Source organism: Cervus canadensis, chromosome 29 (genome assembly GCF_019320065.1).
Source record: "Cervus canadensis isolate Bull #8, Minnesota chromosome 29, ASM1932006v1, whole genome shotgun sequence".
Taxonomy (NCBI): domain Eukaryota; kingdom Metazoa; phylum Chordata; class Mammalia; order Artiodactyla; family Cervidae; genus Cervus; species Cervus canadensis.
The window spans coordinates 35108652-35131231 of NC_057414.1; the positions used below are offsets into that span (position 1 = coordinate 35108652).

At 53.8% G+C, this 22580-nt stretch overlaps 1 protein-coding gene across 1 annotated transcript; it reads left to right on the plus strand.

Moving 5' to 3' along the window:
• Positions 1-702: 702 nt before the first annotated feature.
• CD5 (CD5 molecule) lies at positions 703-21953 on the plus strand. Its single transcript, XM_043452500.1, has 11 exons — positions 703-848; positions 12092-12130; positions 13592-13903; positions 14342-14404; positions 14657-14989; positions 17246-17539; positions 18208-18333; positions 19035-19088; positions 20159-20278; positions 20812-20903; positions 21775-21953. Exons 1-10 carry the CDS (start codon positions 797-799, stop codon positions 20898-20900), a joined length of 1482 nt encoding a protein of 493 aa, XP_043308435.1. The 5' UTR covers positions 703-796; the 3' UTR covers positions 20901-20903; positions 21775-21953.
• Positions 21954-22580: the final 627 nt, after the last annotated feature.

The window sequence follows — 22580 nt, forward strand, 5'->3', positions numbered from 1 at the left end:
CCTGGCATGGCCCAGATTGTGAGAAGCCCCAAGGAGCCCAGGTCTGGGCTCCATCTACCCATTCTGGAGTGAGGGACCTGAGCCCAGGCCCTGGAGAGGCTGAGCCCTTCCCTGCATCTGTTTTGCAGAATGCCAGCCAGCCTGCCTTTTCCTCAACAGCCAGTGGGTTATTTTAACAACGCTGACACAGAGACTGAACCATCCACACGCAGCCTGATGCAAGTCTGGCGTCCATGGAGGACCCCTCTCCTGTGCTTTCTCATAAAATGCTACCTGTGGGGATTCACCTCCAATTCCCACCTCATCCCCACAACAGAGATGGAGGGTTGGCTGAGGTTTTTCATCACTGAGTCTGCTGCAAGGACTGGGGCAGTGTCCACCACCTTCCTTTCATCACTCCAGCACAGCTAAGAGCTCACTTGGTGAGCTGTGTCCCCTTTCCCCCTCAATCCCCCCAGGCCTCCCTCCCTTCAGCCTGGTGTAGGACCGCCCCATCCCCCCCACCCCATCCCCAGGCCATAGGCACTGCCCCAGGCCCAGGCATCCTGGGCAGGAAGCTGGCAGAGACCAGGACCGCTAATCGAACTGGGGCAGATGGTTTTTTACCGAGGAGGAAGTTGACAGTTTCAACTTCAAACAGGGGTGACGCAGGCCCCGCACTGCCTGCTCCCCTGTCCCACCCCTGCCTGAGCCCTGTCTGCCCCGCCCCCTCCTCCCAGAGACGGAGACACAGGGCCAGACAACCTCAACTTGGGCGCTGAGCTTGCGGAGGCTGAGGCGGGAGGAGGCCGCGCCCATGGGGTCTCAGCATCCGCCACTGGCCGCCCTGTACCTGCTGGAGTTGCTGGGTGAGTACCCCTTCTGGGGTGTCTGCCGGGGGTACCTGGGCTCGGGGTACAAGGGAGAAGATGTCAGCATCCGATCCCTCGGTCTGACTCAGGCCCGCATGTCACCTCTCTGGAGTATCACGGAGGGTTGGGGCCACAGGATCCCTGTCTTATCCCCCAGCCCCAGCTTGGTTCTGGGCCCTGCTTGTTCCACCACAAGGGCCCTACCTTTCCTTCTCTCTTGCGCTTTTGGAGGGTTGGGGACCTTACTGTCCCCTTCCAGGTGGAATCCATCCTCAGATCAGGCTCTGAGCCTAGAATTCAAGTTGTCCAGCTCTCATTCAATGCCGGCTTCCCTCTGCAGCTACCCACCCTCACCCCTGCCTTATGAGTGTCCAGCTTTACTTGGGGGCCTCCAGGGACGGGAAAACTCACCGTCTCCTGGGCAATTCTGGTGATGCTTTGGACAGGGCGGGCCGAGGCCGGGTGGGGACCGGATTGCAGTTGAGCAGATGTCAAAAACATAAGTCTTAGTTCCTAGTCGCTCTGTTTTCATCCTAGGGGCCTCAGCCAGGCCTCCCAGCCAGAGGTGAGCTCACACTGGGTCTGCTGTCACTCCAGACCTGGATGAGGGACTTCCTAACTCTTACCCAAGGGTGACTGTGGAAATGACCTGGGGCCTCTGGAGAAGCTGGCCGGGGATAAGATTTGGGGTGGGTGAGCCTGGGGCCTCCTGTCTGCCGGAGGGGAGATGGTGGAAGAGGCAGCCCTCCATCCCTGAGGTCTTGGGACACTAGCTCGGGACTGGAGGGCTGCTGCTGGGGCATCACCGACAATGGCCAATGGGGAGGATCCTGAGCAAGCGGGAGACGGGGGAGAGCAGTGTACTTTGTGGTCTGAACTCTGGGGTTTAAGTTTGGCCCTGTACGGCCCAAATAGGACTCGAGCCTCTCCAGGCTTCTACCTCCTTATTTATAAAATGCAGGGGGTGAACTGGGTGAGATCTGACCACTTCTCAAGGGTTTGGAAGGTGTGGCAGTTGAGAGAGGTGATTGACTCAGGACAGGAACAGGTGAGAACAGATGGCAGCTTGAAGCTTCCCAGTTTAGGAGGAAAGGACTCAGGGGACATAGCCTGCTTAGCGGGGCACCTCAGTCCCTTCTAGAAAAGGGTGTGTATGTGTGAATATGTGTGTGAGAAGTGTGTGAGTACATGTGTGTGTTTTCATAGCAAAACATGGCTTCTGCATGTAACTTGCCTTCCCCCCCGGGCATGTGGTGATGGCTCATGTGCACACATGTTCTCATGACTGTTCTTCCATGAATCTGCAGGAGATGCAAAATGCTTTCTGTCCCCAGGGTGGAGGCTGAGGGATGGGCCCTGGTTACTTTCCAGTACCCTCCTGAGCAGCTGCTGTGGCCTCCTTGGCCCTGGAGATTCAAAAAACCAGGGTCCTAAGCCTCCCCCTTCCCTGGTGGTTCAGGGAAGGGGGAGGTAAAGGCGGTAAAGAATCTGCCTGCAGTGCAGAAGACCTGGGTTCGATCCCTGAGTTGGGGAGATCCCCTGGAGGAGGGCATGGCAACCCACTCCAGTACTCTTGCCTGGAGAATCCCCAGGGGCAGAGGAGCCTGGCAGGCTACAGTCCATGGGGTGGCAAAGAGTCAGACACAACTGAGCGACTAAGTACACAATCCCCACCTCCTCCCCAACCTATTCCTTACCTGTGGCCTCTGACCCCACTGGGTCAAGGGTCTGGCCAAATTCCCAGCTGAAGGTGGGGGTGGGATCCTTCTCTGTAGGCCTCCCCCTGAATCCCATCAGGGGCAAGGCTCTTGGCAGGATCAGGCCCAGCGGAGCCCAGAGTCCAAAAGGCAGGGCCCTCACCAGAGTGTAAGAACCATCCGGAAGTCCAGGAGCACAGGGTTCCCAGTGTGTATGTGTGTGGGTATAACTGATGGATAATAAACATTTCCACTGTTCAGTGGGCCACAGCTTAAGAAATACTTTGAAAGCCATTTTCTTCTGAAAGCGTCACAACAGCCTAGTAAGCAGGTAGCCTAGTAAACGCCTAGTAAGCAGGGCCCATTGCCCCATTTTACAGTATGGAAAACTGAAGTCCAGGAGGAGCAGCTGGTGAGCTGCAGAGCCCCCCCAGCCCAGCGCTCCTGCTCCCCTGGAGCCCCTCCGTGGCCCCGGCCAAGAGCAAAGACACACCAAAGCCACTCCCACGACTAGGAAAATGGCCGCAGGACACGACCGCCTCCAGCAGACAGGCAGCCACCAAGGGCTGGGGACACCTAGGCCCGGGTTGGGCTGGACTGGAGGCAAGCAGCACAGGCACCCTTCAAGCTGTTCTAAGCAGAGATGACCCAACGCCAGAGCCCTGGGGATGCTTCGGCCTCCTGTCTGGCCACCAAAGTTGTGCCCGTGGCTTGGGGACCTTTGGTACATGGAGATACCATGGCCTGCTTTCCTCCACAGCTGCTCTTAGCTTCAACCTGCCGGGGGCTCACCTGCTGCAGGTGGGGCGTGGAGGCAGCTCTGATCACGACCCAGCCACTCAGGTCTAGCCACCAGGGTTCCAGAAACTGACACTAAGGCGCGGTAAACTCACGGACTCAGCAGTCTGAATTCTGGTCTCCTCCCTTGCCAGTTAGGTGACTATGGACTCGTTCTGTAAGCTTCAGTGTCCTCCTATGCAAAACTCGAATGATAATAGCACCTGTCTTATAGCGATTTGTAAGGATTAAATGAATCAATGAATGTAGATTTCAGTAGGAACATTAGCTTGTATAGTAAGTGCTCAGTAAGCATTAATAATAATAACTAATTAATTTATATAGTAACATAATTATATAACTTATGTATTATTTATACATAATAAATTCTCCAGGCAAGAATACTGAAGCGGGTTGCTATTTCCTTCTCCAGGGGATCTTCCCAGCCCAGGGATTGAACTCAGGTCTCCTGCATTGCAGGCAGATTCTTTACCATCTGAGCCACCAGGAAAGCCTATGTATACATAATACATAATAAATATATAAATTTATTATATAATTTATCATAAAGATTATTTATTGTTTATTATGTGAATTTATTATTATCATTATTATCAGAGTCAACAAGAAACCAGGTGAGGCAGGACCCAGTGGGGAAGACTTGAGCCTAGCGATCAGGCTTTCTGTCCTCCAATCCTCCTGTTCTGGCTGATGATTCGTTCATTTCTTCATCTCCATATATTTATTGAGCATCTACTATGTGTCCAGTTCTGTGTAAAACTCTGGGGATACAGCAGTGAACCGGACAAGAGCCCCCCTTATGGAGGGAGCACCCAAAATTTTACAAATTTCTGAATTTTGTCATTAGTGTGATGAAGGAAACAGTAACCGCTGAACCTCTGGGACCAGGTTCACATTTGACGGGGCCCCCAGTCTGAGGGGCTGCTCTCTGATGAGACGATGTCTCATCTGAGACCCGAATGATGGAAGCATCCAGTCAGGCAGGGAAAAGTGGGAGGAGTGATCCAGGCAGAGGGCACGTGGAGGGTGAAGGCAACAAGCAGGACAGGCCTAGAGGGGCTGGATGTCCACAGTGGAGGTGGGGAGAGGGGGTGCCCACTGAGAGCCAGCCACCTGGTCTGAAGTCTCAGGCTGCAGAGCTGAGGCCATTGTGCAAGGCCTCAAGAGGCTCTGAGTGCAAAGAATCAGGCCCCCAGAAGCCCCGAGCTCCCCACCTCCAGCGGGGAGCAGGGGACCTGGGAGCTCAGGGCCCCCACTGACCCCTCTGGTCACTCAGTCCTGTGCCAACAGCTCAGAGGGGTTTCCCTGCAGCAACCAGGGGACCACGGAGGGACTTCGCCATCCTACAAAAGGATTGAAAGCCTATTCTATGTGCATGCATGTGGGTACCTTGTGAGCTTGTGTGTGTGTGTGCGCACTATATGTGTACCTGTGTTGTGCGTGCACACGTTCTAAGGCCAGTGGGGCTTTGAAGCAATGCAGAACCGGGTTTGATGTCTTTGAGATCACTCACAAATGACAGGAGCATGCCTCTGAGACTCAGCCTTCTCACCTATAAAATGGGGATAACCACTGCGCCCATCTCAAAGGATAATTGTTATCCTTAAATCTGGTTCATTCATTCATTCAGACAGCAAGTATTTATCAAGCACCTGTTATTCTAAGTGCCAGGGATACAGCAGTGAACACTCAAAATTCCTGTCCAGCTGGAGCTGACATCGTAGTCGGAGGTGTGATGGGGAGATAGACAAGAGACAAGATAAGTCAAGGATTATATTGGTGTTAGGAGGTCAGGAGTGATTTGGGGTAGGGGGTTAGGGGCTCTGGGGGCTGTGCTGTACCCAGAGAGGGTGCAGAGGGTCTCATAAGAAGATCACATTTGAGAAAATACACATAGGAAGTGAATGATTCCACTGCACCATACAGGCCCAGGAAGGAAGGTGGCAGTCACATGTAGGCTGGTGGCAGGGCAGCCATGACGGCCTCCGTGAGGACGGGGCATTTTCTCCAACAAACTTGAGGCACCTGGGGCCAAGCCAAGGAAAGAGGGTGCTGAGCACCCTGGAGAGAAACGGGACCTCTCGAGGTCCACAAGCCGTTATCTTGAACCTCTGGCCGGATGCGTTTGGAAACTCAGAATTTTCCAGGCGGTGGAAGGTACTGTTGTGTATGTGCTGTGTGCTCACAACACACAAGGAGGTCTGGACGACACGCTGTAATCAAACACATTCCCATTTCTGCAGTGCAACTACGTTTGCGCACTAAAAGCATAAATACCTTCCCACCAAATGTGTCAGAAAAGACTTCGTTTTGGCTTTGAATTGCAGACAGAGTGGGGGCCGTGGCCCAGTGTTACTTCCTCTAACCACCGCTTTTACCACTCCTGCCCTGCCATTGCTGTGTACCCCTGGGGAGCTTGACCCTCACGTTCCCACAGGAACCCTGGTACTCCCTTCTCCCTGGGAGCACAACTGGGAGATGTGTGGTGGGAACAAAACGGGAAATCGGTGACGGTCGGCAAAGGCAACAGACACCCCTGTGGGGTGAAGCCCTCCTTCTCTCTGGCCTCAGTTTCCCCATCTGTACTTCGGGGCCAGCAGGCTCTGGGGTCTCCCAGTGGTAGAGCCCCATAGGGCTCTGTCAAATGATGGTGATGGGGGTTTCTGTCCTGACCCTACCACCTTGGGCTAGTCGCTCAGCCTCTCTGACCATCAGTTTCTTGATCTGAAAGTAGAGATGGGCTCCGTCCCTTCTTCACAGGGCTGTGGATGGAAAGGACGAGCCCTTGTGCAGGCTTTGGAGTAAGTGAGGCTCTGAAAAGAAAGGAGGGCTGGTCCGTGTGACAGTGGAACCACATACGGCAAGTGTGAAACTCATGCAAATTCAATCAGACACACAAGACCACCAGGGAGAACGTGGAATCGCAGTTCAGATACGAAGGCCGTTTCTGCCCAGGAGCTGCTCGCTGTCACTCGTTGGCGCAGGCTCTGGGTGGGTGAGATTAGAGACCCGAATCCGCTGCTCCTTCTGTGGGCTCCAGCCTCCAGGCTTCTCCTGGCATGAGCCCTGTGTGATTCTCTGAGCGTTTTGCACATAAAAAGTCCTCTAACCAAAAACCAACCCTTCATCTGGTGCTGCACCAGAGAAACAGAATTTTGGCCCTTTGTGATCTTTGTTTCCCTGAAGCCCTGATACAGATTCAGATTAACAGGGCTCCAGTGACAAGTGTCGTGTCAGAAAACCAGGATTCCTGGCCTCCTGACCCAGCCTCTCATCAGAGGCCGAGGGAAGGAAAATACAGAAAGCGCCCCAAAGGCAGTGGACATACTGTTTGCTGTAAATTGATGAGAATGTTAGGGACCATTAAAGGGAATCACTGTTAATGGAAAAAAGGGAACATCTGGTTTCCTAACCATACTAAATTGGTCTGTAAGTTTCCTTATCTGGAAAACAGAGTGAAGATAAGACCCCATGATTGAGGATGTAGGGAAGAAATGGGGTCTCCCGTGTAAAACCCTGGTCCGGGGGTCTACATGGGATAAGAGGTGGCTGTCCCTGTTTTTATCACCAGTGAAGTCCCAGCGCCTCCCTGGGATCCCCGTGCCCACTGGACCCTCGCAAGGCAGGGCTCCCCGAGGCGGGCCTCACTCTTGCCTCCATTTCTCAGTATATAGGGGCTGTGAGCAGAGATGCTCGCGGGTCTAGGAGGGCCCACGGGTGGGTCTGAGGCCGGCATCAAGGGTACAGTCTCTGAAGCCAGCAGCCTGAGCCAAGTTCAGGCTCTGCTGTAAAGTGGAACCAATAATACAGGCCCACCAGCTTGCATCTGCAATTCCAAAAAGTATTTGTAAATTTCCAGCAAATGCATACACTGCAAATCCTGACCTGAATGAATAGGAGACTATTTATAATCTTCACGCATCCCACTTGGTGTGAAAATTCATGTTTCGCTGCAGAAACCATCATATGTTTGCAGCTGAGGCTCTCCAGATGCAGGGGGACAGTAGGGTGCCCCAAGGACGCTAGCAAACCTGGATAGAACTGACTGCCCTTAGGCTCAAGGCAATGCAGCCCCGGATGACCAGAAACAGAGTTAAGTCAATTGGTCGTGTCTGACTCTGCTACCCCATGGACTATAGCCTGTCAGGCCCCTCTGTCCATAGAATTCTCTAGGCAAGAATACTGGAGTGGGTAGCTATTCCCTTCTACAGGGGATCTTCCTGATACAGGGACTGAACTCGGGTCTCCTGCATTACAGGCAGATTCTCTATCGCCTGAGCCACAGAAAACTTGTTTTTCAAAAATATCTCGATCTTGGGATTTATTATAAAAAAGAAAAGCAAGGGACTTTCCTGGTGGTCCAGTGGTTAAGACTGTGCTTCCACTGCAGGGGACACAAATTTGATTCCTGGTCAGGGAACTAAGATCTTGCATGCTATGTATGAGGCCGAAAAAAAAATAAGAAGAGGAAAAAGAAAACAAAAAGAAACCTTTAAAAATAACAGGCTCCCCTCCCCCATTTTTTTTAATACTTTGCTGAGAAAATAAAACTCGTCTGTGGTCTGATGCAGCTCAAAGTGTTGTAGTACAGGGAGCCAAGGAGAGAACCATCCAGAATGGGGGGCTGGGGGAGGGGACGGGTGCAAGAGGAGAAGCAAGGGAGGGGATGAGTGCATAAAAGCCTCAGAGTTGCTTTCAGAAATTCATTGACTCCCCACCCGAGACCTCCTTAGGGCAGCAGGGTCTAAACAGCTAAATCTCTGGAAAGGCAGAGATGAGGAGAGGAGCTCGGGGAGCATGAAAAAACCTTCCTACTGCCTCTCTGGCTTTTTCAGCCCCAAGCTTTCCCTGGCTCAGCCAATCTAAGCCTGAAATAGTGGGGGCCCCGAGGAGAGGCTGGCACGGGAAGGAAGGGGCCTGGCCCTGGCTGCTCGGATTGTGGTGGTAGATGATGGATTGGGGAATGGCGTGATGCTTCCATGACTAGTGTCCCTTATGGTCTGCAGGGTCCCCAGGCTTCTGCTGCTGCAGCAGCAAAGCCTTGGACCTCTGGTTGCAAGCAGGGGCCAGGCTAAGGTGTAGCCAGGGAGGGGGTCTGAGCACAGTCTGCAGGGTTCAGGGAAGGAGGATGCTGGTCCAGCCCCTGTGAGAAGCAGTTGAAAGAAAGAATGAAAATAAGTTGTGGACAAATCAAAAGCGGGCAGATCCCTGGACAGACAGGAAGAAGCAGCACCCAGGAAGCCTCCTAGTCAGTCGTGCATCTCACCTGCCCACGCCTGCCTGCCTGTGCCTGAGATACATCAGGAACCAGAGATTATAGATCCTGGAAGTTGGAACTGAAAGGAAGGTGAGGGAGGGTGGAATCTAAGGTCTTCGCTTTATAAACAAGGAAATCAAACCCAGGGAGGTTGAGTGATTTGCCAAGATCACACAGCAGGGAAAGTCTTCCCATAGGCTGTTTCGCTGACTGAAGGGGATTAAAAATTCACTCCTTTTCATCAGGTGTGCATGCCAGGAATACGCAGGAATCAGTGAGACACAGAGCAGGCCAGCACAGGCTTCCACTGAAGGGAAGGGAGGCAGCTCAGCCCAGCGTCAGAAGCACAGACACTGTGCCAGGTGGCCTGGCTTGGAGGCCTGGCCCCAGTGCTCACCAGTTGCTTAACAGGTTATTTAATCTCTCCGTGCCCTCATCTATCAAATGAGAAGGTCAAAATAACAGTGCCAGCTTCACAGAGCTGCGGTGAGGTTTGAGAGAGATCACGTATAAAAATGTCTGGGAGAAAGTACGAACTATAGAAGTGTTTACGGTGATGGTAGAGGTGGGGGTGATGGCAACAGTGGTGGTGATTATGTTGACGGTGATGGTGGCAGCAATGGTGATGGTGACTGTGTTGTGAGGGTGATAGTGGTGATGGCAATGGTGATGATGGTGACAGTGATGGTGACAAGCAATGCTGCTCCCCTGAGGCCAGTCAGGCTCACAGAAGGAAGGTGAAGCTCCGGATCACATAGATGCCTTGTCTCCACCGGGCGTTTTCTCTTTTAGATTTGTCCTTGGTTCTCAGGTTGTGCAGTCTTTCCTGAGGATGTTCTCTGGCTGTTCCACGTGAGATCGGCAAGGATGGTCAGGCCCAGTCCCTGCCCTCAGGGGCTTCTGGGTCTAGAGGCTCCAGCAGCAGAGTCAGGGTCTAAGTCATGTCCATTTCTGCTCGTTTGTCCGTTCTGAGGACTTGGCACTTTGGAGGCCCAGATCGGTGGCAGAAAGCAGAGAGGTGGGTTTGGAAGGCAGACTTGTGGTCCGAATCTAGGATCTAGTGGTGTCACCCTGAACAGACATCTATATCGAACACATATTCAGCTCACATTGTGGGGCCGTGTGAAAGATGAACAACCACATCTGTAAGGAACTACCCTCCCGAGGGCTGAGTATACAGTAGGTGTTCAGTAGTTGATAGCTGCTGTTAACAAAGGTTGGCTGTGGTGACTTTGGGAATACGAAGTTCCCAGGTGGGAAAGGGGGGCAGCGAGCCCTGTGATCCAGCTCTCCAAGCATCCAGACATGGACCCCTCCCCCTGGGAAAACCCCAGGCAGGCCTGCAGTCCACCCACCTGGGCCACAGGCCCAGCCAGCTCCACAGCCAGCAACACCAGATCTGAGCACGGAATGCCGGATGGAAAATGCTGGCCAGGAAGGCCCTGGGCCAAGGCTTCCACATAGATTGCTTCATCTCATCCTCATGACATTGCTATAAAGCTGGTCCCTTTCTTGCTCCCATGCCACAGACAAGGAAACTGAGGCTCAGAGGGGCCAAGGATGTGGCAGAGGTCTTACTCAGACCCCGCGAAGGGCCTCACTGCCTGAGAAACTTTCCTGCAGCATTGAGCACCAAAGGGTGGATCTTTAGGTCCCCTCTTCTCATGAATGCCACTTCAAGCTGCCTCAACTCTCAGGGTTTAGCCAAAGAAATGACTCCCTAAAAGTAGACAGCCCCATTCCCACTGGGAATTGGCACCAAGGGAGGTAAGAGGTCAGGGGTAAAAGGTGAGGGCAAAACAAAGGGCCTCCTGCCTCCTTGTCACCAAGTGAGCCAAGTGTCTTCACCATGTCCTCCTGAGGCCATCCTGCCCATTGCAGTGGATTGGATGATTGATAGCTGGTCAACCCTCTCCCAGCTGAGAGCAGAGCTCTGGGCCTGACACAGTCTCTGCATTAGAAATACCCTCCCTTTCCGAGGCCCAGGACTCTCAGGACAACTATGGTGGGCTCTTGCCGGGATGGATGAAACTTACCACAGGTTGCCAAGTCATTGCAAGGAATCTTGGTTGGAAGAGAGGGCGGGCTGGTGGGGCATGACTTCCTTTAAAATTCTACCATCAGGTTCAGAACACTCAGGCAAAACTAGGCTTTTTTACAGCCAGCAACAATCTCTCAAAAGCAACTTAAACACAGCCCTTTACTATATAAAGTACCCACCCTGGCCCAATAGTGTCCCCAGTTCCTAGTTGAGAAGCAAGCCCCTGGGGGCAGACAGAAACCAAACCACTTGTTCCACGACTGATGATGCCCAGCAGTAAATGTGGAGGGTGGGCTTGGAGGCTGCACAAGTGTGCCATCCCACTCGTACCCACCCATATCAAACCTTTCCCAGCTACCCTTGAGTCAGCCATGAACTGCTCTGCCAAGAGGCTGACGATTAGCTGCTTTGACCACTTGCTCCTTCCAGACGAGGCTGGGAGGAAGTGGGACTTCCTAGGGGCCCACATTCCTATTGAAGGAGCCCAGGCAGGAGCCTGGCCAAAGGGTAGACCAGTTCTCCCCAAACACATGTCCACTGGGCTCCTTCACCAACCGACTGCTTGATCTTGGGCAAGTCCCACTGCCTCTTTGAGCTCCGATTTCCTCCTCCTAAACTGGGAGCAGTTGAAGAGAAATTGCTTCGTTTCTATCCTGCCTTGGGAATTCTACAAAGTACCAAAATGTCCTAGGTTCCCATGCTGGCTCGTTTCTCAGCTCTCTAGAACTAAGATGTTCGATTTTTTTTTTTTTTTTGATTGAAAGTGACACTCAGGACATTTTTATATTGACACCCAGTGCACAAAAACTGAGCCTTATCTTCACAAAACATGATGCATTCTGACATTCTCTATTCTTGTCCATTTCATTTTTTAAAAAACTGAGGGTTGTAGGGACTTCTCTGGTGGGTCCAGTGGTTAAGACTCTGCCTTCCAATGCAGGAGGCATGGGTTCAATCCCTGGTTAGGGAACTAAGATGGGGTGCTGTCAAAAGTTTGAAAAATATTTTTTAAGCTGATGATTGCATTGCTAAACAATTTTTAAAAAGTCGATGGTTGCCATGCTGCATATTACTACAGAGGAATAGCAGGAGGAAATCTTTGAGGGGTGTGCAGAACTGTACACCTTGATGGTGACAGTGATCATGCAGATCTATGTGTATGTTTATAGTCCTAGAACTGTGCACTAAAAGAAAATCAATGTCACATGTTCATTGAAAAAGTCAAGTTTTAAAGCAAGAAAGAAAATTGATGCTTGCAATGCACAACATTGATTTCATGACCCACCTAAGGGTTACAACCTTCAATGTGAAAACCCCGGTCCCCAAACCCCATGACGGCGGCATGGGGCAGAATAGGCCGTTGATCAGGCTGCGGGTAGAGGTGAGGTGGGGAGACGGGAGCAGGGGAGAGACCTCACTTCCTGACCCTCCTCTCTCCTTTCCGCAGTCACTTCCTGCCTCGGAGGGCTCAAGGTGGAGGACCAAGGTAAGGAAGAGCCACGCGGAGAGGGGTCAGGGAGCAGGGCTGCAACTCCACCAGGCTGTAGGGGGACCTACCATCTTTTCATCAGAGTGAATCCCGTCTTACAGGGAGAGAGAAAGAGTACACCCCAAACACACGCATGCAGACGCGTGTGTGCACGCACACACACTCACGCACCCTAAAGAGGCCCATTTGCAGAGAGCTGCCCTAGACAGCCATAAAGTACCATGCAAATGCTAGTTCTCATGCTAACTATTATTACAGTCTACTCATCGGGTACAGAAAGTATACTGGCCCATAAATGCGTTTTGCAAAGTCCTATTTCCTACCCAGTCCTGCCAGATGCTCCCTGGCCGGAGACATTTGCAGCAGAGGCTGCAGAGAGGCTGCCTCAGATTGTGATGTGTGTTAAATGTCTTGGACTTTAATCCTAGAGGTGAGTGTTTCCCAAACAGGGTTCCATGGAACTCGTTGGACAAAGCATAGGCCACACTACATCCCACCTTAGAGCCTGACAGGGGACAATGGCCTGGTAAAGGCTCTGAGAAGTCCTGCAATGAGGAACTCTGTTAAGCATTTTCAAATCCAGCAGTCCCCAGGCTCCCTTCACCACAGACCTCTCTTTTTCACATGTCCTAAGATAATATCAGGCTGAATGTATTTAGAGATAAATGTAGCAATAGGGTCTCCTGAAGCTACCGGGTAGTCAGAAGGGGCTGTGGGGTCCTTGGCAGTCCCTGGACTGGGACCTGGAAGCCTGCGATGACATGCTAACTCCAAATGCTAGCCAGATGGGACCTGCCACATGATTCCACTTATATCACATTTGAGAGCAGGCAGAACTCATCTCTAGTGACAGAAAGCAGATCGCTGGCAGCCTGAGGCTGGATTCGGGGAAATCTATGAAGGGGCACAAGGGAACTTCTGGGTGATGGGAAAATTCTTTGACTGGAGCTCGGTGGGGCTGCAAGCGTGTATACATTTGTCAAATTTCATTGAACAGTGCCTTTAAAATGTGTGCCTGCCCCTGTAGATAGATCATGCCTCAATAAAACTAATTTTAAAAGTTGGATAGAGGGAAAAAAATCAGGTGCTGGGCCCTATCTGGGGTCTATCGAAAGAGAATTTCAAGGTGGGGGGCGGGGAGTGATTCTGCTGGGCAGTGGGTGCTGAAAACTCCTTGCTCACTGCTCCAAGTTCCCCTGGGGTCTTGAGCCCCATCCTCCTGGACCTGGTTTTTAAGGGACCACTTGGAACCAGAGCAGCACCAGCAAGAGTTTCTGGAAAGTCCCTGAAGGGACCCCAAGGACGAAACTCACGGGAGGAGCAAAGCTGGCAGGAGGATCCCGTGGGTAGAGGCAGCCTGGCTGACTTGGGGTCCCAGGTGGGGAGGGTACAGGGAGGGGCCCCTGTGGAGGACCCTGTCCAGCCTGACCTCCCACTTGCCATCTCTCTGACTCCTAGGGCTCCCTGTGAGACTAAGCAGCTCTGGCTCACGGTGTCAGGGCCGTCTGGAGGTCTACCAAGAGAGACAGTGGCGCGCGGTGCACAGCCAGAGCTGGGGCCAGCGTTCACCCCATCTGGTGAATCCCAAGGAGTTCTCGAAGCTGTGCCAGGAGCTGCAGTGCGGGGACCCTTTCATCCTCTCTCCCCTGCGTCACTTCACAGAGAAGCAATTACGGAACTTCGTGACCTGCCATGGACAGCTGGGGTCCTTCTCCAACTGCAGTCGCAGCAAGGAAGGCTGGGCGGACTCTCTGGCCCTGATCTGCTTAGGTGGGTGACTAGCCGGCCCAGTGGGTTCCCTAGGCCTGGGCAGCCTCCCTGCCCATGCCTGTGACCTGCAGCCTGAGCAAGCAGGTGGAAGGGGTCACCGATTTACAACCACCCCCTCAGAAACATGCACTTGTGGGGAACAGGAAGGGGAGAGCAGAGAGGGTGCTGGCCCCTGTCTGGGGATGGAAAGGGTAGAGGAACTGGTTCTGCCAATGGCTAACTTCATTGTCTACTCTTAACCTCTATTTTCCCAACTGTAAAATGGGCTGGCACTCGCAGGAGGCCAACGTATGGGTCAAGTGGGTTTAATGGCGCCTGTGGTACTTATATCACGACTTCCAGTCCTTTCTCAACACTGACAGTTGCCCCCAGCTCTCCCCACACCCTCTCTTCTTCCAGGGGCCCCGGCCTCTCCCTAACCAGAGCATCTTTTTGCAGAGCCACCGAGGACAACAGCTCCTCCCACGACCTCCCCACCCACAACCACTCCGGAGCCCACAGGTAAAAGGATTCTGAGGGCTCTGGGGGTAGGGTGCTGGATGTTAGCAAATAAAAACACAGGATGTTTATGCTTGAGTTTCAAGTAAGCATGAAAAATTGTAGCGTATGTTCCATGCAATATTTGGGACCTCACCACCTCCTACGGTCATCAGCCAGTCACTCGTTCCTCTGTGTGTTAGAACCACAGAGCAAGGAAGGTCTGGCTGCTGGTCATCAGCGCTCAGTCCCTGCCCCCTCCCTTCTCTCCCCTAGCACCTCCCAGGTTTCAGCTGGTGGCAGAGCCCGGGGGCCTGCGGTGTGCTGGCCTGGTGGAGTTCTACAGCGGTGGCCTGGGCGGCACCATTGGCATCGAGCCGCAGGATGAGATCAGGGACCTGGGGCAACTCATCTGTGCAGCCCTCCAGTGTGGCTCCTTCCTGAAGCCCCTGCCAGCGACCGAGGCAGCCTGGACACCAGAGCCAGGAGACCACAGGCCCTTGCCAATCCGCTGGGAGATCCAGAACCCGAGATGCGCCTCCCTGGAGCAGTGCTTCCGAAAAGTGCAGCCCCGGGAGGGTGGCCAAGCTCTTGGCCTCATCTGTTCTGGTGAGTGGGAGCCGACTGAGACCCACGGGCGTCCCCACGTGGTCACGTCACTTACCGCACGTCCCTGAAACCCCAGCATGCAGCGCAGGGCACTAGTGCCATGGAGAACCCAGGGAAATGGAGAGCTGATCGTTGGCCTCTGAGAGGCAGGGTGGTCGCGGGGTGGAGAGGTGGCACACCCGAGGCCCTGGGAATCTCCACAAAGTAAAGCAGAACAGGCCCGAATGTGCCGCCGCCTCAGCTGCCACTTGGGGAGGGGCAGGACTTTCAGGAGGAGGCAGGGTCTTTTGGTGGTTTTGATGGATCGTGGCTTGTGTCAAGGGCCCAAGAAGGATGGAGCACTTGGAGGAGACCAGCCTTGCAGGAGGGGAGTTTACGCGACTGCGACAGATGAGGTTGGAGCAATGGTAACTCATAGGAGGTAGAGAGAGGGCAGAGTGGAGCCCCCAGGGGCTTCCTGCAGAGGCTGCTGAGTCATACACTGCCACCCTGAAGAAACTAGCGATGCCGCTGTGGCTGAGGCAGGAGCCCAGAGGCCGGGCTGGGGGATTCCTAAACCAGGATCAGTAGAGAAACAGGATAAAGGACCAGAGGTCAAATTAAGGGTAAGCACAGCAGACCTCAGCAGGTAGTAGCTCCTATCACAAATGTTCTAGTAAAGTCCAGACTTTAAGAAGTCACACTTACTGAGCACTTATATCACACTGGGGACCATCCAGGGCATTCCATCCTTTTCACAACAGGCTTAGGAGGTGGATGCTATTGTTATCCCCACTTTACAGATAGGAAAGTTGAGGCTCTGAGAGATTAAATTTCTTATTCAGCATCACAGAACACTAGCTGGGGTTTCCATTCAAGTAGCATCACTCCAGAGTCTGTAGTATAAACCTCGGTTACTCCAAGTGTGGAGGGCTTCCCAGGTAGCTCAGTGGGAAAGAATCTGCCTGCCAATGCAGGAGATGTGAGTTCGATCCCTGGTTTGGAAAGATCCTCCAAAGGAGGAAATGGCAACCCACTCCGGTATTCTTGCCTGGGAAATCCCAAGGACAGAAGAGCCTGGCAGAATACTGTCTATAGGGTCTCAAAGAGTTGGATACAACTGAGTGACTGAGCACATATGTGTGCACCCAAGCATGCATACACTCCAAATGTGGTCCTGGACTAGCAGCTTCATCTGACTGGTTAGAAACGCAGACTCCCAGGCCCCACCTTCCATCTACTAATCAAGATTTGCATTTCAGCAAAGTCTCAGGGGTTCATGTGCACTAACCTGGGAAGCATTGCTCTGGAACACTGGGCCCATCCTGCAAGCAGGAATATCCCCAAAACACTGGATTCATGGTGTGAATTAGTGAAATGCTGCCCCCTCCAGGCAGAAGTAGTCCCCAAGGATCTCTCGGCCAGAAGAGGGGAAAAAACCTGGCTGGCTCACAGGCTCACCCACCACTCTGCTCTGAGCCCTCTTGCAGGCTACAACCTGCAAAGCCATACCCAGAGGGCTTGCCTTTGATTTTTTTTTTTTTTTTCTGAGTAGAAGATTTACTGGAGCTTTGAAGATAGATGTTGCTATAGCAACTGGCCACAGCTGGTAAGATCACAAAGTGCTCAGACCTGAGCACACATGGGCTTCCAGGCCAAACGGACAAGCAGACATCAATGATTTTCTGTTGCACCAGGCCCTTTTATGAAAGCCAGTCCCTCCAGGCTTGAGGCCTGGGCAGCAGGATTCCTGGGTATGGTTCCCAGCTCTGAATCTCCGGGACTCAAAGCAGATGGTATTTCTCATCCCCAGGCCTCAGTTTCCCCTCTCTGAAAAGCCCTCCCACCTCCCAGGGAGCAGCAAGAGAATGAGAGGATGTTTCAGAGAGGGAAGCAGACCCAGATGGAGCATATTTCTCACTTCTCACTTCTCTTACTGCCACCTGGGTGGGGGACGATGGCAGCTGGGGGGCACTGCCAACGGACACTGCCCCCCTGCTGGCCTTTTCACTGAAAGTGCCCAAGCTGTTGCAGCTGCCCAGAGGTGCCAGGGACCGAACTTGATGGAGAAAATGCCAAAGAGGATGCCAGAAGAAGGGAAAGGCAGAAAGGAAGGCAGTCCCACGTGGTACCCAAGCCCCCCCCGCCGAGATCTGGGCCCTGTTAGGGCCCACACTTGGCCAATGTCACGGGGTCCCAGTGGCCCGGTATGCAGGCTCGGGGCCCAGGGAGCTCCGGCCGAGCCCACCACCTCACCTCCCATTGCTTTCCCCCCAGATTTCCAGCCCAAGGTGCAGAGCCGCCTGGTGGGGGGCAGTGACACGTGCGAAGGCTCCGTGGAAGTGCGCCAGGGCCAGCAGTGGGGCACGCTCTGCGACAGTTCCTGGGCCAAGGGCACGGCACGGTGGGAGGAGGTGTGCCGGGAGCAGCAGTGCGGCAACGTCAGCTTCTACCAGGGGCTGGACCCCAGCGAGAAGACCTTGGGGGGCTTCTACTGTCCCCTGGGGATACTGTCCCAGTGCCACCAGCTTCTGGAGAAAAGGTCACACTGCAAGAGGGTGTTTGTCACATGTGAGTTGGCCATGGTCCGTGGTGGGTAGAGGGCGGTTCTGGATTTTTGTTTTAAGACTCAGTCAATGAGCATTATTTCTGGAGAACAGGTCCAGGGACTAAAGAGAGAGGGCCCTAGGACAGGATGGAGAGATGACAAGTTGGGGGAGAGGGGACAGCGTGCTCAGACGGCAATGAGCAGGAACCATCAGGAGGAGACTGGCTGTAATTGTCAGGAGGCTAGTGAATAATAGGGCTCTTATTCCGTCTTCTGCTCTTTCAGATGGATGTTAGGAAAGCAAAGGATGGGGTACACCTTTGCTATATACTAATGGTAATGGACTAATATACAAAAGAGAGAAATGGATGGGTGGATGGCTATTGGTAGATGAAGGCAAGGCGATCACTCATAAGTAACTGGAAAATGGTGGAAAGTTGATAGCATTAGTGGTAAATGAGAGCTGGATGATCAGTTGTGAGATAGTAAATGGTGGCTAAATGAACAGGGAGCAGAGGATTTCAGAGATGGATGGACAGCCAGCCAGAGAGAAAACCGCCTCCTGCACATGCTGGCCAATTCCTAGGGGACTCCAGTCAGCCAGCCAGGAGCTTCCCTCGAGTGGATAGCTTTGAGGTACCCCCCTCCGCCCGCCCCTGGGCCAGGACTGACCCCACTCTGCCCCCTGCAGGCCAGAACTCCAGCCGAGCGGGCCTGGGCGCCGGCACCGTGATGAGCATTATCCTGGCCCTCGTGCTTCTGGCGGTGCTTCTGGTCGTGTGTGGCCCCCTGGCCTACAAGAAGGTCGTGAAGAAATGTAGGTGACGGTGCCCTGAGCCGCTTCCCTCTGAAGCCCCTGCCGGGGAGGGCTGCACGTCAGCCCCGCAGGGGAGGGTCCCCGCCTCCGGAGAGCCGGCTGGGCGCCCCTCCTCTTCACGGCCCAGCCCCGCCCCTCCGTCTCCTGCCCACTGGCCCTTCTCTACTCCAAGCAACAAGCAGGAAAATCACTGATTCGCCCACACCTGGGGCCCAGAGAGGGACCCCACTCCAGGCCCAAGGGAGGGTGTGGGTATTCTTTAGACTGTGATGGGTACAGAGGGTCTGACCTCAGAAGACAGGTGTCCCAGGTCGGCTCCACCACTTTGCAGCTGATGGAGCCACTTCCTGTCTGAGCTCTGCATGTTTCCCCATCCAACGAATGGGCAAGGGCAGACCCGGGAAATGCAGTAGGCGTCATCTTGGCCTTGCAGAGCTCGGGAGACAATCGCTTGGAGACGAGGCTGTGAGATTAGAGAGGCGGGTGGGAGAAAGCCCAGAGGTGGGCAGTGTTGGCTGGGTCCCTGGCGGCCCTCCCAGGTCTGAATTCTAGTTCTACCCACCTTGCGCTGTTTCTCCTGGAAAATCAGCCGCTTAGCACGCACCTGCTGCCACCTCCCTCCTTCCCTGTCCCCCTCCCCTATGCCTCTCCTCAACTCCTCCACCCGCATACTGATGTGCCTTTTGCCATCTGTCACCCAGTCCGCCAGAAGAAGCAGCGCCAGTGGATTGGCCCGACGGGAATGAACCAGAACAGTAAGTATCCCCCGGAGGCAGGATCCTCCCCGGGCCGCGGCCAGCATCCTCGGGGCTCAGGAAGGAGGGGGTGGAGCAGGGCCATGGGTCACTGCTGACCACGGATGGAGCCAGAGGCTGCCTGTGGCCTCCGACTCCACTGTGTTCATCTAAGATGTGCCTGTGGCCGCGGGCTAGCAGGTGGTACTCAGAAAAGAGGAAGCCATGATCAAAGAGACTTGGGAATCAGTGAATTAAGCAAAGCTAGACATAGATCTTAACTTCAGAACTGTCAGAGAACCTTCACAGGCATTTTTGGATGGTTCATCTTTCCAAAACGGGCATATGTGAAGAAGGGTGGTCCAAGCTAGATTTTTCATGGAGTGTCTTTATCAAGGGCAGACTTTACAAGGCCAGTTTTAAGACATTAGGATGCAGCCAACCCAACCCCCACCTCTGGTCCCCATCGTCTTTCTTTCTGGCCACAGTCAGAGCACTTTTGTGGGTAGAACCACAGCCTTCCTCCTGTCTCCACCCCACATCCTCCCCTTTCACACGTCGAAGGCCAAATCCTTCAACTGTGTTGTCAAGTCTTTCTTAAAAGGTAAAAACGCTCAGCTCCAGGAGGGCAGGGACCGTATTTGCCCTATCACTCATGTCCCAAATCCCTGCTTGATCAATGATTGAGGACTGACCGACTGAAGGCCTGCCCACCAATCAGCTTGCTGGCCAACCCAAAGCTGCTCTGAAAGTCTGAGTGCTGGGACATCCCCGTTGGTCCAGCGGTTAAGACTCCGCCTTCCGACATGTGTTCCATCCCTGGTGGGGAACTAAGGGCCCACATGCCATGGGGTGTGGCCAAAAATTTCATAAAAAAATAATAGAAATGAAAGTTTGAGCCCTGCTAGAATGAGCATCCCCAGGAAGAAAGGAAAAAAAAGTATGTGCCGAAGGATTTCTGGGTGTCCTTTCCTCCTCTCCCCGTCCCCACGTTACACAATGGGAAGAGGAAACTGGAGTTCTAGGCCCCAGTCGGGGAGGAGGAGAACAGAACAACACATCTAACCACACCGTCTCCTGCACCTACTCAGTGTCTTTCCATCGCAACCACACGGTGACTGTCCGGTCCCAGGTTGAGAACGCCACGGCCTCCCACGTGGAGAACGAATACAGTCAGCCTCCCAGGAACTCCCAGATCTCAGCTTATCCAGGTAAGCACCGGCTGGCGCTCCTCGGAATGACGCCAGGGCCGAACAGAGGGCCACATGGTTGCCCAGAGGGAGAAGGGAGGCCGAGCGGGGCGGAGGATCAAACTGCCCCTTTGACGGCTGGTCACGGCAGGTAATGGAAGGCAAACAGCCTTAACGGGCCCCTCAGCTGGAGAGAAGAACGTGCCGGGATGTCATTAAAGCCCAGCTCCGCTGTGACCCAAAGGACCTGTTTCTCAATAAATGAGGCCCCTCGGATTCTTCGAGGCAGAACAGAGCCATCCACCAGCGGCCCGCAGAGCCCTGTATTGAATGCTTCCCGGCTGGCACTGACAATTAACCCGCAGGGAGCCTGGCGCTCGGCATCGTTAGGGGACACTAGCCGATTTGATCACAACACCTGCCGGACTGTTGAGCCACCAGCTCAGGAAGCCTCTGTGATCTTCCCAGCCCTGAAAGGCCCTCGGCTCTGAGGGGCTGTCTTTGTGTGTCCTGAAGGGATAAGCCTGCTCACGCGGGCTGCTTTCTTTCCGCAGCTCTGGAAGGGGCCCTGCACCGCATCTCCACCCAGCCTGATAACTCCTCCGACAGTGACTATGATCTACACGGGGCTCAGAGGCTGTAAGAGGTGAGCCTGGCCCCCGGCAGAGCCCTGGGCATAAGCGCAAGTCCCCCTGGGTCTGCTCACCCTGCCCATCCAGGAACGGGGTGGGGCGACAAACACTGAGCCCCAGGGCTATTGTAAAGGAAACGTAAGCATCAGCAATTCAGGTGGTGGGAGCCGATTTGACCCTCTGAGCCAGCGGGGTCATGAACCTTAAACTCTATCTGGGAAGACCACACGAAAGAGCCCCTGAGGGTAGAGGAATGTTAAGAGGCACAAGCTACTATGCATAAAAGAAATAAGCTACGAGGGTGTATTGTACAGCACAGCAAGAGAGCCAATATTTTATAATAATCATGTTGCTGTTCAGTCGCTAAGTTGTGTCCGACTCTTTGTGACCCCATGACTATAGCACGCCAGGCTTCCCTGTCCATCACCAACTCACGGAGCTTGCTCAAACTCATGTCCATCGAGCTGGTGATGCCATCCAACCATCTCATCCTCTGTTGTCCCCTTCTCCTCCTGCCCTCAATCTTTCCCAGCATGAGGGTCTTTTCCAATGAGTCGGCTTTTTGCATCAGGTGGCCAAAGTGTTGGAGCTTCAGCTTCAGCAGCCAGTTGTTCCAATGACTATTCAGGGTTGATTTCCTTAAAATCTATAAACTTTCTGAATCACGATGTTGTACACCTGAAGCAAATGTAATGTTGTAAATCAATATACCTGAGGTTTTAAAAAAGCACCTCTGAAAATGTCCTGCTTGACTCACCCCAGAAGGAGGGCAAAGCCACTGTCCCTGATGTTGGGTTGAGGGTTCTGGGCCTGTCCCCCAACTCCTTGAACCATCCCCAGAGCATGAGGTGCCCTCCACCAACACACTTCCTTCTCACCCCACAGATCTGGGACCCGGGAACAAATATTAAGGGCCAGACTTTTCATCCCGAGAATCCTCTGCAGTCACCACTTGGATGTCACGTCCCACTTCATGCCCGGCAGGACCACGGACGGGACTTCCCAACACATCCCACTGCCCTGCAGAGGCAGGTCCGCTCTGACATCTCCTCACATCTTCACCAGCCCCCGGGAAGACCCCAGCATGGCTCAGCTGGCCCTTCCACGGGTGGAAGCTGTGAAAGGGCAGAGTCTGGAAGCAAGCAGCCTTCCCAAGCAGAGACACACGGGGTCCAGACCTGGGCAGCCCCCTCCCTCGTCTGTGGACATCGGCTCTCTTCAGACTCTGACCCCATGAGGACCCACAGGAAGCCTGCACCTGGAGGGGGGTGGTGGGAGGGAGGGCTGATTTCTCTCATGTATTTTTAATATGTTTTTTGTAAATAATGCTTTTTTCTGCTTCCTGGAAAAGCCTGCCCAGCCTGCTCAATCTACCCCTGTGGATCCCTCTGGGGGTGCCAGTGGGAAGGGGCACCTACCGGGGGCAGGGGGCTCTGCAGCCTCGTGGTTGGAGGGCTTCATTCCTGAGACAGGACCACCTAGCAGGGCACAGCAGCTGCCGGCCAGCACGTGTGTTGGCGCCCTGGCTGCCTGTGGCCGCCTGACCCAGAGCCTGTCACCAGCCCTCCGTCTGGGCCCTCGCTTGACAGAGAGCAGGGACACTGGCTGTCAATCCTGAAGGGCACCAGGCCCACCTCAGGGCCCTGCACAGAGCGGGCACCTAGTAAATTCTAGCCAGTGTGGGGTTTGGG